This window comes from Sus scrofa, chromosome 7 (assembly GCF_000003025.6).
Source record: "Sus scrofa isolate TJ Tabasco breed Duroc chromosome 7, Sscrofa11.1, whole genome shotgun sequence".
Classification (NCBI taxonomy): domain Eukaryota; kingdom Metazoa; phylum Chordata; class Mammalia; order Artiodactyla; family Suidae; genus Sus; species Sus scrofa.
The window spans coordinates 26712769-26727904 of record NC_010449.5 but is presented as its reverse complement, the minus strand read 5'-3'; the positions used below and the strand labels follow the sequence as shown (position 1 = coordinate 26727904).

Sequence of the window (15136 nt, the reverse complement as noted above, 5' to 3'; positions counted from 1 at the left end):
TGCCTTTAGGTCTATGATCCATTTTGAGTTCATTTTTGTGAAGGGTGTAAGGTCTGTGTCTGGATTGATTTTTCTGCACATAGATGTCCATTTGTGCCAGTACCAAAAGCCTACCTTTTTTCATATTAATTTTTTTAAAAAAATTATAGTTTATGTCCACCAAAAGCCTACCTTTTCTCCATTGTATTTCCTTTCCTCCTTTCTCAGACATCAGTTGGCTATATTTATGTGGGTCCATTTCTAGGCTCTCTATTCTGCTCCACTGGTCTATTTGTGTAGTCTTTCACTGATACCATACTGTATGGATGAGTGTAGCTTTATAGTTATTCTTTTTTTCATTTTTTTATTACTCAAATGAATTTATCACATCTGTAGTTGTATAATGATCATAACAATCTGATTTCACAGTTATTCTTGAAGTCAGGTAGTATCAATCCTCCAACTTCGATTTTCTTCAGCATTGTGTTGACCATCTTTTGTCTATGATCTCATCACATAATTGCATTAGCTAAAACTTCCAGTACAATTATGAAAAGAGGCAATGAAACAGAACATCCATACCTTGTGCCTTATGCTTAGTAGGGAAACTTTGAGTTTTCACCATTAAATATGACACACTGTATGTTTTTTTGTGGACATTTATGAAGAAATTTTCCTCTATTTCTGGTTTACTGAGAGTGGTTTTTTTTTTTTTTTGTCATGAACAGGTGTTGGATTTTGTCAGCTGCTTTTCTTTTCTTGCATCTGTTGATATGATTGTGTGGTTTTCCTTTTCTAGCCTATTGATATCATGAATTGCATGAATTAATTTTTGGATGTTGTACTTGTCTTGCATATCTAAGATAAATCCCGCTTGGTCTTCCTGTAAAATTCTTTTCATACATTATTAGATTCAATTTGCTCATATTTCATTGAGGATTTTTATATTCATGAAAGATATTGATCTGTAGTTGTCTTTTCTTGTAATGTCTTTGGTTTTGGTACTAAGATAATGCTTGCCTCATAGGATGAATTAAGAAGTATTCCCTGTGCTTCTATCTTCTGAAAGAAATTATAGAATTGGTATAATTTTTTCCTTAAATGCTTGGTAGAATTCATCAGTGAACTCAACTGGACCTGGTGCTTTTCTATTTTGGAAGGTTATTAATTATTGATTCAATTTTTAACTTCTATTTCTTAGATATAGGCCTTTACAGATTCTCTACTTCTTGTATATATTTTGGCAAATTATGTCTTTCTAGAAATTAATGAAATGAAATCCATTTCATATAGATTATCAGATTTGTGTTCATACAGTTATTCATAGTATTCCCTTATTATTCTTTTAATGTCCATAATATCTGTAGTAATGTCACCTTATAAACATCTCCCTGATCAAGAAATAGAACCTCACCAGCATCCCAAAAGCCCTTTATTCTTCCTTCCTTTGAAGAGGTCATTGTATAAAAATAACTGCCTACTCGTGTTTGTTCTCCTGTAAGTATCATACTCATTTTCTTATTCAGGTCCAAAACTTTGGGATGACTTTTGATTCCTCTCTGTCTCTCATATTCCACACCCAGTCCATTAGCCTCATCATGGATCTACTTGGGAAATATATTGAGCCTCCCCAATTCTCACTTTCTCCTCAGCTATTGCCCTGGTCCCAACTTGTACTTTTTTATCTGGTTTAGTGTGAAATTAGTGCCTCCATCTGCCCTCCTTGCTTCTCCCTTGTCCCTCTATAGTTTGTGTGTGTGTGTGTGTGTGTGTGTGTGTGTTTAAGGCCTCAGTCATGGCAAAAGAAAGCTCCCAGGCTAGGAGTCGAATAGGAGCTGCAGCTGTTGGCCCACACCACAGCTCACTACAATGCTGGATCCTTAACCCACTCAGCGAGGCCAGGGATTGAACCTGAATCCTCATGGATACTAGTCAGGTTCCTTACCACTGAGCCACAACAGGATCTCCCTACCTTTTGATATTTTAAATATATCAAAGCTACAGAAAAATTCCAAGAAAAGTACCATGAACGCCAAATACCCTTTGCCTAGATTCATCAGTTATTTAACATTTTGCCACATTTGCTTCAAATCTCCGTCTTCTTGTTCATTTTTGTTGAACCAATTGAGTGTAAGAGGTGAACATCACATTATTTCATCCCTAAATACCTAGCACAGATCTTCTAAGACAATTTTCTTATATAATCCATTGCAGTTACCAAATTTAGGAAATTTCACATAGATATAATTTTTTGAATATGTATTTTGTATTAACTTCCACAGCTAGTACCCTTGCCCCAAACTCTTTACTTGTCCAGATTAATGCAAAATTAGTACACTGTCCTTTATAACAGTGTTCTTTATAACATTGTTTCTTTCTTTTCAATCCAGAAAGCAACCCAGAATCCTGTGTTATATTTAGATGTTATGTCTTTCTGGGCTCTGGATTTTTCTTAGCTTTTCTTTATTTTTGCTAACTTCCACATTTTGAAGAGTGCAGAGTATTTATTTTGCACCTTTTGATTTGGGTGTTTTTTGCTCGTTTCCTCATGTTTAGATACAGGTTATTGTTTTTGCCCTAAATGAAATATAAGTGATGCTTTCTCCCTATTATATCACATCAGAATTTCAGTTTGTTCATTTATTGTGGGTGTTAACGTTGATCACTTGGTTAAAGTGGTGACTGCCATATTTATCATATTCATCCTTGTTCCCTTTGTGGTTAATAAGTGATCTATAAAGAGATACTTGGAGACTATATACCCTGTTCTCAAACTTACCTTGAGCCTTCATTAGGATTTTGTTCCTAATCATTTATTATGGCAAAGGTTCCAAAATTGTGATTTTTTTCTAACTCTAATATGGCCTCTACTTTTGTTTTTTGTCTTTTTTGTCTTTCCAGGGCCATACCCGCCACATGTGGAGGTTCCCAGCCGAGGGGTCCAATCAGAGCTGTAGCAGCCAGCCTACACCACAGCCACAGCAATGCCGGATCCTTAACCCACTGAGCGAGGCCAGGGATTGAACCTGCGTCTTGTACTTCACTTGACTCAGCTTTGGAATCAGTCCTTTCTCCAACCCCTGTCCATTTTAGGGGGCATGGCAAATAGGAATCAAGATTTGGGTGCGCAATGTACGTATTGCTTCTGTGGTATCATTACTTCCAGGTCCTTTCAGCAGAGGAAACCGAGGAAAACAAATGTTTTTACTTTCATTTCTAATATCCAACAGGTCAGGGTTCTTCCCTATCTTTCTCTTTCATATTTGTATCTCTTTTCTCCCAAAGTAAAGGATATACAACTGTACACAACAATAGGTATTAATCTTACAAATATAATATTGAGAAATATAAGCCAGACTCATAAAGTTCGTCTTGTATGTGTCCATTAATAACCTGTTCAACAAAGCAGGTGACACCCATCTATGCTGTGAAAAGTCAGGAGAGCAATTACTCTTGGTGGGTGGTGGGGGTGGAGGGGAGGTTGTACTGACCGGAAGCTGAGGGCTTCTGGGGTGCTGGTGAGGTTCTGTTTCTTGATCCAGGAGATGATGGTAAAGGTATGTTGTTTTGTAACTTCTCTGAGTTAGAGAAGATGATGTTTCATGTATTGGGGGGGGTATATAGATATTTTAAATCCCTAAATTTCCTTGAATGCGTTTCTTTCCTTTTCCTTTGTGTGATTATGTTGCCAATTCTACCTCTGTCTAGGTTAATTGGTATTGCTTTATATTCACTTTTAGGATCCTCCCATAATTGTTGATTTAATTTTACCTTTTTGAATGCAAAAGACTAGCATGATTTCAAGTCAAAACTCTACAAAAAAGTGTCCTTGGGCACACTCCCTGCAGTATCCCTCCTGCTTTTCCCATCCCTTCCCACCACGAGTCATCAATTTATTCCTTTCTGTCTTATCATTTCCTGTTAGCTGTTCCTAACACAGCCAGAATGATCCTTCCAAAGGATAATGAGATCATGGCACTACTTTGCTCCAACTATTCCAAGACTTTCCAGTCTCGCTCAGAGTAAAAACCCCAAGTCCTTACAGGGGCTGACAAGCCTTTGCATCTGACCCCCATTCTCAAAACTCCTCTTACCCCACCTCCAGGGGCTCTTCCCCGGGACCTCAGTGACACTAGCTTCTGTTCCTAAAACATGTTACATCTTCTCCTATCCTTGGGTCTTGGCTCTTGACCCAAAATGTATTCCCCGCTTCCTGAAATATTTTCCCCAGATGGCTGCGTGGTTCATTTCCTTACTTCCTTCAAGTCTGTTCTTAAAAGTCACCCTCAAGGAACAGGAGTTCATGTTCCTTAAATCTATTGTATTTCCTCTCCTACTCTCTGGCATGCCTTATCCAGCTCCCGAGGGTGTCTTTTTCTCCACACTATTGCATTCTAACACATACCTTGTCCCCTTAATTGTCTGTCTCTGAATAGAGGTTCCAAGAGGTTGGGGGTTTTGGTGTGTTTACTTCACTGCTGTGTCTCCAGGACCTAGATCATACTTACCTAGTGTTTAGATCAATATTTATTGAACAAACCATGAATGAACACAGCTGAGGAGAGAGCAGTAAAGAATGGTCTTGGGAATTCCCTACCAATATGGCATCCAAGCCACACTGGCAAACAGTAGCAGCAACTCTTCTGTAGCTGTGCAGGTGGAGAGTGGGGAGGTGTTTCAAAATCTGCTCCAGGTACATAAACTGCTGAGGAGATGGAACTTTCAGATTTATCACAATAAGCTTTGGGCTTTGGATGGTTTATCTATATAGTAAGAACGAACTGAATGACTCAATTGTCATGGGTATTTTGTGGAAGGAAAGTGTTTCAAGGAAAGGAAGGGGAAAAAAAGAAATGGATAAAAAGGAAATCAGGGAGAAAATTTCAGGGCAAAGGAAAATGAATGCACTCAAAAGAACCAAGGAATTTTAGGGACGTAAGAACACCTTGGAAGTCTCTTGGTGGCTTCCTCCAGGCGCTCCTGTCTTGGCACCATGGACACCTGCTCTCAGAAGTGTATGGAAGTGAGAAAGAAAATGCAAGCTCTCAGCCCATGTGGGTACAGTTGTTGCGAGAACAGTACTTTGTTTAAGTCAAAGATAGCATATTTGGCCTGGGTGATGCTGCCATTTGCTGAACTGATTAACAGAATTTAAAAAGCACGAAATCTTCAGAGGCCTGTGAAGGAAATTCCTTCTTTGGACTCCTCTGCCTCACCCTTGAGATCCTCACCTTTTGCCAGAAGGCCCGTCTGCCAGATTTTCTGAGAATCTTGACGCTCCACTTGGGGAAGGTGTCCAAAGGGAAAACACCTGTCGGGGCAGCGGTGGGGAGCGGGGAGCTGGGTTTACTCTGAGTCTGTCTCAACTGCTTGAGCTGACTCGCTGGCTTTGGGACTCTTCAGAAAGGACCCTGGGGTCAGTTTTGCATTAGCTCTTGTTCCAAGGAGGAAATGTGCATATATTTATGCTAATGTACTTGCCAAATGTCAGACCTTTAGTTGAAACCAAGTGGTTTTAGACTTAAGGTGAAAGAGCTTGTCCTTTCTGAAGAAAATCCCAGGAAAAGAGAAACTTCTGGGAGGTCTCTGAGGCAGCAGACTTCCTAACTATGTTAAAGGTCCGATGCTGAAGTTTTAGGGAGGAAAGAGGTGAGAATATAACTTAAGTGGGAGATCTGAGGGATCAGGGGTGGCACGCAGTGTAGAATGGACACAGGATAGATTTATTTCACCCTTCTCGGCTTCCCTGAGGTTCTGTGGCAGAGGAGACCATCTCAAAGCCAGAGCTGCAAGAGGCCAAAGAGCCCATTAAAGACTGGGTCACTCCTCAACATGAAAACAAATGCCATCCCTACCATCTCTCTAGCCCATTCTTTAAACGACAAGGGCATCAAAGCATGTCCCCTGAAGCACATTGGTCTCTTGGGATGAGGGCAAACTTGGCTTCTCAGCTTTAGTGGGTACTGTTTACCCGTCTCTATGAAATTCAAAAACCACTGTCCTAAAAATCAGCTGCTGTGCTGGAGTCGCTTGGGTTATACTCAATGCATTGGTCTCAGAATGTAGCCCATCTCAGTGGCTGTGCCCAGCAACCTGTTGGGGCAGGGAGAGAAACTATTCATCTGTGTTAATTTTTGTTTTCCCAATTTTAGTTTCCATTGAGGTACATGTTTTACATTGTAGGTTTGTTCAGGGGTCCATGCACAAGATAATGAATAAAGAAAGAAGGTAACATGCATATAGTCTAAGCATGGGTGCAGATTATTTTCTCGATGGGTGCACACTCCAGGAATCTTGGAGACCACTGTATGCACTTTGATGCCCCCACCTCAACCTAAACAGTCCTGATGTGCTAACACCTGAGACTGAGACTTTAGTGTTTCATAGACATCTAAGTGTGTCCTGTATACACAGTGCAGTAGATAACACTGACCCTCTGGAAGGAATTTTTCTTTGGGTTTTGGTTTTTTCGTTTTTTTTTTTTTTTTCTCCCCAACCCCCCCAAAATTAAAACTTGTTTTTTGGACGTCGATAGCAAAGAATCGGAACTCTTTCTAGTGAAACATCAAAATAGCAAGAACCCATTTAGACAAAATTCTGGTGGATTTTTAAGAAAAAATTTTCCGTTGCAAAAGTACAACATAAGCATCTTTCTTTTCAAAAACATCTGATTGTCTCTAAGAGTTTTAGTTAAATTAGTAATACATTGACTCAGGATTTAAAAGACATCTATGAATTTTTAGAGGTTCTCTACCCTTGTAGCCATACTGTTACATCACTTTAATTATTTAAAAAAATAGTCTTTTCGCAATGATAACATTGCAACAAGGCTAAAATACCTATTTTCAGGATATAAATACCCTTGGGAATTATCTTAGTGGAGCGTGAATTGTGGGCTGCTTGGCATTTTATATTCCCTGATTAAGCTTGTATCCCAAGGCCCCAAGATCATTTTACTTCCAGGATTCAGAACCGTGCTTCTTGTAATGGAGTGCAGAAGTGATTACAAACACGTTATGGTTCTGAACAATGACAGGGGAGTGGAAAGGCCTAGATTTCAGGACAGTTGTATTTCTGACAATGTGTGGCTCATGCAGCAGAGCTCAAAGTCTGAGACCATGACTCTCACAGAATGGTCAGACCTGACCATCTGAGTTCTTTCAGGAACCAGAATCAAAATCCCCTGGAATCCACCATCTCAAAAAAAAAAAAAAAAAAAAAAAAAAGCCTGTGTCCCACTACACCAAATAGACTTGAAGAATTTGCTAAATCCTAAATTAAACCCACATAAAATATTGAGTTTATTTTAAACTACAACCTGTATTGAACAAACACATATTTAAAGTATGTAGTTTGAACTGCTGCTAAATTGAATATTTCAAAACCTGCGGGATGGGATGAAACTAGGCCATCAATATACCCTGTGAATGTAATTGGACCCTGGATTGAACCTCCTCATGGCAGGAGACCCATGTGGTGCCCACACTCCTGCAACCACTTTCTCATTACTCCTTAGAGATAGTACTTTTCTGCCTTTTAAATGACCTTGTCTCTAATTCGGAAGTATTGTTCTTAGCGAGATGAAGGTGAATGATCCAGACCTCACCTCCCCATCGAGAGAGGAATTCTGCTTCTCCAGGGATTCACATTTTCTTTGCAGCTCTTCATCAGTGATAATACCCCTACCATGTCTCCTCTGGTGGAAAAGGCTCAGATGGCCACACAAAGCACAGCAGCTATTTTATAAGGATGTCTTGAGATACAGAAATTATGTGCAAGAATTATGTTGGAGAGACATCTTCTCTGTTAGAATCAACTAGACATACACATTATCCCTCCCAGGAAGATACTCCCACTTGGTCCTCCGTTGGCATGTTGAACTGCCTTACTCAAAGTTTTTCACTTTGGTTGGTTTTAATTTTCATCTTCTCTCCAGAGCAACTTCCTTTGACCATTGGAATAGCCATCCTTCTGACTCCAAGGCAGTTATTTTAACCCTGCCACTCTGAGTCACTGATTTGGTGTAAGTACCAGCCTTCACAATGGAAGGAGCACCATTTGTGTGTAGGGCATTCCATCTATGTTAAGGGGTGTGTGGTGAGTGTGTGTGTGTGAGTGAGAGAGAGAGAGAGAGAGAGAGAGAGAGAGAGAGAGAGAGAGAGAGAGAGAGAGAGAAGGAGATAGAGACAGAAGGAGAGAGAGGGAGACAAAGAGGGAGACAGAGAGAAGGAGAGAGAAAAAGAGAGGAAAGGGAGAGAGAAGAGCCCCCCCCCCGCCCCCAAACAGGACTAAAGATTATGGCATGCATGACTTTATAATTCTCTAGCAATCCTGAATTGCCAAGTCATGGAGTCATGAAGGGATCTGCAGTTTTGCTAAGCGTGAATTTGAATCCCATCTATTTGAGGTTAGGGTAGAGGAGCAAGTCACTAAGCTCATCATTAAGACTAAAATACAGCCTGTTGCAATTTCTCTCTCTCTCTCTTTTTTTTCCTTTCATTTTTGTTGTTGTTGTTGTTGTTGTTGTTGTTTTTGTTGGGGAAATACTGTAGAACAGGGTTTGTCACCCATAGCTCTACAGACATTTTGGGCCAAACAGATCCTTGTAGTGGGGGCTGACCTATGCATTGTGGGATGTATAGAAGCATTATACAAGCATTCCTAGCCTCTCCATTCCTCGCTCACTTCTCCCTATTTTTCTGACAACCAAAAGTCTCCCCAGACACATCCCCTGGGGAGTAAACTAGCTCAGGTTGAGAGACGCCGCTGAATTGATGAATGTTAAGTTGAGCTGTTGGAGTTTTATTAAGACTTTTGTTTGGAGTTCCCTGGTGGCCTAGTGGTTAAGGATTCGACATTGTCACTGCCGTGGCTCAGGTTTGATCTCTGGCCCAGGAACTGCTGCACACCATAGGCGTGGCCAGAAAAAAATTAAAAACCTTTTTAAAATTGATTAAATTTGGAAAAATGAAATACTATAAAATCTATATTTCTCTTAAGGAAGACATCTGATCAAGAAGAAGCCTCTAAAGTCTTATTCAGTGAAGTTTGAACCAATATCATATTTTTCCAACTGAATATCAATGTCTCCAATACAGGCATTCTTTTTTGATGTTGTTTGAGAAAAATCTTTTATCAATTGAAGAGAAGATGAAATGGAGAGTGGGAAAGATTTTATTCATAGACTCTGTTCAGGAGACTCTGTGGTCAATATGATAGGAGTAAGGATATCTTTTCTAGATCTTTTGAAAGAAAAATCAATGCATCCCAGATAAATGCTGATTTTTATTACACCAGTGAAATACCCTGATTGTAGAAGGATAAGGAAGACTTGACCCTTTTTGTCTGGGAACAGCCCTATGCACTCAGCCACTGCTCTGAGGATCAACTCTGGTGATCCTTCTAAACCTCAAGCCTTCGGCTACAGATTTCTTTTCATTAAAATTACCTGTGGTTGGAAAACTTGTAAACCTTCAAGAATTTTTATTTACACTCTCAGTTCTTTGAATTAACGAGTTTTATGATTTCTACTTTTAATTCTTCAGTTTTTGGAGTCTTTCTCTATTCTGCAAAATTGGCACTAAACTGAGCGTGCATTTCTGAATACTAATCCAGGAAGATCGTTTTCAGACGGGAAATTGCAGCTAAGTGAAGCACTGATAATTTGTCAACCTGGATACTTTTTATAACATGACTTGACTAGGATCTGGAATGAAATACCCGAGAGAGAGGATTAAAAATAGAATGGGTTTCAATTTCAGAAAGTGAATTCTTGAAGTGTCTTTCTTGTCCTTTTCATTCAATTTATCACATACCCTGGCACCACCATTTCTGCAAATGAGGCAGGGTTTCCTCTAGGGCTTCCAGATTGAAATGGAACCAGAAGGGCTGATTTCTTTTGGCTGGATTTTTCCACAGACAGGTGAGTTGCCATTTCAATGCAAATCATAATGTATTGGCCCAGCATGTGCATTAACTGTACCTTCAAAGGGAAAATAAGAACTGGAAAGCTTTGCTTTTTTTTGTATATATATTGGTAGGTGTTTGATTCATTTCCAAGTGGTATCTAGGGAGTGTTTAATTCGGTTTTGTTTTTTTGGCCACACCCATGACATGCAGAACTTCCGGGGCCAGGGATCAAACCCATGCCACAGCAGTGACAGCATGGGATCCTTAACTAGCTGCACCACCCAGGACCTCTAGGTCTTATTTTACTTATATGCAGGCAAGTAGTATTGTAAAAATCAGGCTGATTTTTCAGAACTTATTTCTTTATTGATCATATTTTCCCAAAGTACATTTAAATATAGGTATAATTACATTATATCTATGATGTAGCAAAAGTGTCATTACTATTATTACTGTATTAATAGTGTTATGCTAATGATCTAAATAGCGTTATAATGGAATTCATAAGGAACAGAATTTATGAATTTATAATGGTAATAGAGTGGTTATAAAGAATTTCTCAGCAAGTGCAAGACTTTGAGTGTTGAGATTTGTAAGAATTATAATTCTATTGACTTTCTATCACTTTGGTGTGTTGTTTTATTGCAGTGAGAACAGCTTAGAGAGTTATTGAACTTTAAGCTGCACTGGAAATGCCCGTTGTGGCTCAGTGGTAACGAACATGCCTAATATCCATGAGGATGTGTGTTTGATCCTGGCCTTAAGTGTCTGGCATTGCCATGAGCTGTGGTGTAGGCCGGCAGCTGCAGCTCCAGTTCAACCCCTAGCCCAGCAACTTCTATATGCCACATGTGCGGCCCTAAAAAAATTAAAATTTTTTTTTTAATTTGAAAGTATTTTATTTATTTATTTATTTTTTAAATATATTTTATTTTCCCACTGTACAGCAAGGGGATCAAGTTATCCTTACATTTATACATTTTTTTCCCCCCACCCTTTGTTCTGTTGCAATGTGAGTATCTAGACATAGTTCTCAATGCTACTCAGCAGGATCTCCTTGTAAATCTATTCTAAGTTGTGTCTGATAAACCCAAGCTCCCGATCCCTCCCATTCCCTCCCTCTTCCATCAGGCAGCCACAAGTCTATTTTCCAAGTCCATGATAAAAAAATTAAATTAATAAAAATTTAAAAAAAGAAAGCTGCACGAAGCTCTCATATCATTTGTTCCAGTGGCTTTCAAATTTTTGGACCATGAATTTCGTGTGTGTGTGTGTGTGTGTGTGTGTGTGTGTGTGTGTGTGTGTATAAACCTGAAGCAGAGCCTCCCAAGTAGTGCTTATTGGGAGGTTTTCTATGACACTTGATTTTTTTCCATTCTGTTCTTTTTGAATTCATTTAAAGATGCTGAACATGATTCACTCATAGTTGTAATTTGTGGTTTGAAAAACGCTGATCTAATGGAACATTTTTTCGCTAAAATCTAGTTGTTTGTTACTACCTGGTACCCATTTTTTCTAAAACTATGTCTGTCTCATTAAAGGCAGGGTTCAGGGAATGAACAAAGTTTTCTTAAGTTAAACTGTAGAAATATTTTTCAACTTTGTGATGCTTTCTTCAAGGCTTGGCTGTGTTGTCCCTATAGATTCTTTCCTGAAACTCATAGATATTCAAGTTTATGCTAGAGATGTTTTCTTCTTCTCAATCTGCCGACCTAGAAAGGCATCTAGGTTTTCTTTTGCAGATGAATAATAAGCTGTAATCTTCTGAAAAACAAAACAAGCAAATACTGATCTAGCCCAGCAGCTGTTTTATAGGTGAGGAATCTGGCGGGGGGGCGGGGGGGGGGAGTGCTTGCTGAAGGTCCAAGCTCATTAGCAGCTGAAGCTCTTTTAAAACTATGCACTGAAGTTCAGATTCAAGTCCTTTAGCATTTGCAGCTTGCAAAGTGGTTTCTGGCTAATCTAGAAAGTACTTTCAAAATGCTCTGCTGGAAATCAGGAGGCGAGCCTTACCTGAGGCCACTGTATGTATACACACACGCACTTGCCTGTCTGTGTGACTGGCCCTGTGACATCCAGGTCCAAGAAACCTGACTTGTGTTGCTGGCTTTTAGCTACCTTCATACCTTTGGTGCGGATATGGGAGAATTGCGAAATTCCCAAGCTTGGCTCTTTACAGCTCTGAGCCCTGGAGAACTTCAGCTGGACAACACAGGGGAGGGAGGGAGGAAGGGAGGGAGGGAGGAAGGGAGCAGGCCAAGTGTCCGCTCTGCCCCAGGCCACCGTCACCGTGCATGACCTTGGGAAACCCCTTCACTTTCCTGTAGCTTACTTTTTCTCATCTGCAACATGGGGATAATAATATCATCCCACCCTTCTTCTCAGGCTTTTTGTGAAAATCAAACTGAGAGAAAAGAATGAAAAGCTCTTTGAAAGGCCATCGTGACACATACAGATGGACTGAATATCAAAACAAATTCTCCTGCTTGTCAAAAATCAGATATTTTTGCCTTTATTTTTTAAAAATAGAAAGGCATGGAAGTAATTATTTAGGATGGTACCTATATTTCATCTGAAGGAAAAAAAATTAGTAAAATCAGAGATTGGATTTTCTGGTTGTATTTTTTCATGCATGTTAAAATAAATGGGGCTACTAAGATGTTTATATGTGCATCTCCTAAAATCATCTTGAGTAGCAGCCAGGGATACAGGTATCACCCTTGATGGATACAGGTATCACCCTTGATGTGGTGGAGAGTGGACAGTGGCTTTGGCGATGGCTGCACCGAGGGTCTCATCCTGCCCTCCCTCCATCTGCTCCCATGTGACCTTGGGCAGATTAACCTCTGATAGACTGGACTCCTCATTGGAGGAATGAAGATGCTCCTGCCAAGCCTGCAATCTCATGAGGATACTTAGGAGATGATGCTGGTTTACCAACCAGCACCTGTGGGCACCCCCCATCTCACAATCTGCTTTTGCAGATGAGATTGAATGGAACGCCTGTGATAGGTACGTTTTCTGTGACTGCTTTTACCTTACTATGGCAGAGCTGAGTTGTTGTGCCAGAGATGATAGGGTCCAAAAAGCCTAAAATATTTACTCTCTAGCCCTTTTCAGAAAAGGTTTGCCCATTCTTGAGAATTAATCAGTTGTAAGTGTCAAACATTATTGGCACATGGTCAATTCCAAAGAAGAGCAGCTATTCTCCTTACAGACTGGTGATGGGAGTTTGGATGAATTATGTTAGTATTGGTGGTGATGACAATGACAGAGAGGATGAAGTGTTAGGAGTGGTGATATTGAAAGTGATCATGATGAGAAATCTTTTCTTTGGCTTCTAGCTTCAGAGTCTTTTAGTCCGTTATAGAAACCACACTTTCAATTGCCTGATACCTAACGCTGGACTTTTTTTTCCTTTTCCCTGGTACCAAAATTCATTTTCAGGAAAGGATCTGAAACTTCTACAGGGTGAAAGAACGAAGCTCTAAATTTTAAGCTGAATCAGCAGGTGTGGGGAGGTATTTTGAGAAGAAATCCAGGCCCGTCCCTTGTCCATGTCGGCAAAAAGTGGCCATTAATCTCATCATACTTATTTTGTCATTCCAGGCAACTCCTTTGAAAATATGTGTAAGGTGTTTAGGATTTTTGTTGTTCCCTTAGATCATGCTGTAAGCATGTACCAGAGGCCTTTACCTGTGTTGGGCTTTGTGATGCTTCCTGGTCATTTTTCTGAATCCCATGGGTTTCCTGGGGAAAACGTGTTTGCTTTTCTGGACCTTTTTTTGTTTCGTTTTTTTAGAGCCGCATCTGCAGCATATGGAAGTTTTCAGGCCAGGATTTGAGTCGGAGCTGCAGCTGCCAGCCTACACCACAGCCACAGCCGTGTCAGATCCGCGCTGCATCTGTGTCCTGTACCACAGCTCAGGGCAACACCGGATCCTTAACCTGCTGAACAAGACCAAGGTCCTCATGGATACTAGTTGGGTTCTTTACCACTGAGCCACAACTGGAACTCCACAGACCTTTTTTTCCTTTCCCCAAAGCTAAGGAAAAGGGGAAAATTTGTTTTTATTCTTAGTTTCTAGGGTACAGTAGGAAGGTTCCCTATAAATTGGATAAGTGTGCTAGTCTGTGGCCTGAGAAACGTAACCCCTTCTTACCACCAAGTATGTCTCAGTGTAAATTAGACTCAGTCCGAAACTTAGCATCTGTTTCTTCTCCTCCTTATAAATTCACAAATAGGATCTGTGTCTCCCTTTCAAGCAGTTTCCCTGGCAACCAAACCACCCATTTTTGATGAGAGCACTTTGTCACTTTTGAAGTTTGACTTTCTGACAAGACCTTCTGGCTCAGGAAGATGAAGAAAACAACATCCAAACACAAACATTTCAAAGATGTTCAAGTGGTGAATTACAAATGGGAACTCCATTTCGATGACTTTGCTGTGGATGGTGTATCAGACCACCACCCTCCCCAGCCAATGGGTGTTGATAGTGATCTCTTGCCGGAGCTATCTTTGTAGCAGAGAACAGATGGGAGTGATGTTTAAAGTGGGTAAATTACCATAAAGTTATATTCTGGGAAGCAGCGGATAGAAGAGATGTAGCAAGCTTTGCAGCAGGCATCTGCATGTCAAGTGAGCTCACCTAGGGATTGTTCAATTTTGCTCATCTCTAGGCCAAAATAGAAGGATGGGTCACAACCCTGATACATCGTTGGAACACAGCCTTCTGCTCCCACTGCTCATAAGTGGTCAGGATGAAGGGAGAGGATGGTGGCCTTAGCTGATCCTCAGACCGACTTTTCACTTACTGCTATTATGATTATTATTTAGTCTTGATGGTTTCCCTGCCTGCTGCCCTATCAACCCGTGATCAGAGGCAGAACCTCATTCAATTGTGGGTTTCCTCCTCCTCCTCCACCATCCTATGCCAGCCTCCACTGTGCCTGGAGTGCAGTAGGGGGTGGGTGGAACGGTGGGGTAGGACGGAAGAGCAGAATACACCCGAAAGGTGCCTGCTTTCTTATGTCTACTCACCCTTCACAAAGGGGAGAGAGCCCTAGAGAAACTGATGAGACTCTGCAGAGACCCAGAAGCAGTGAAGGAGGATTGGAGGGTGGCAGAGAGGAGCAGAAACAACAGCAGGGGAAGCTTCCTCAAAGTGATCTCCTAATGAGTTTTCTTTCACGATCTCCAGATGAATGGTGAGTTTTCTTCCTCAGAAGACTCCCCCCCCCCCAGCAG

At 40.6% G+C, this 15136-nt stretch overlaps 1 protein-coding gene across 19 annotated transcripts in view; it reads left to right on the top strand.

The window, feature by feature from the left end:
• Positions 1–15136, top strand: part of MLIP (muscular LMNA interacting protein) — a 239016-nt gene that overhangs the window by 73913 nt on the left and 149967 nt on the right. Inside the window, exon 1 of one of the 19 annotated variants that reach the window (XM_021098526.1) lies at positions 13922–15096. The exons of the other annotated variants lie outside the window; for them this stretch is intronic. Within the exon in view, the coding sequence (XP_020954185.1) occupies positions 15094–15096 (3 nt within the window). The 5' untranslated portion in view covers positions 13922–15093. Of the gene's footprint in view, positions 1–13921; positions 15097–15136 lie in introns of those variants that run through there. 19 annotated transcript variants of the gene reach the window in all.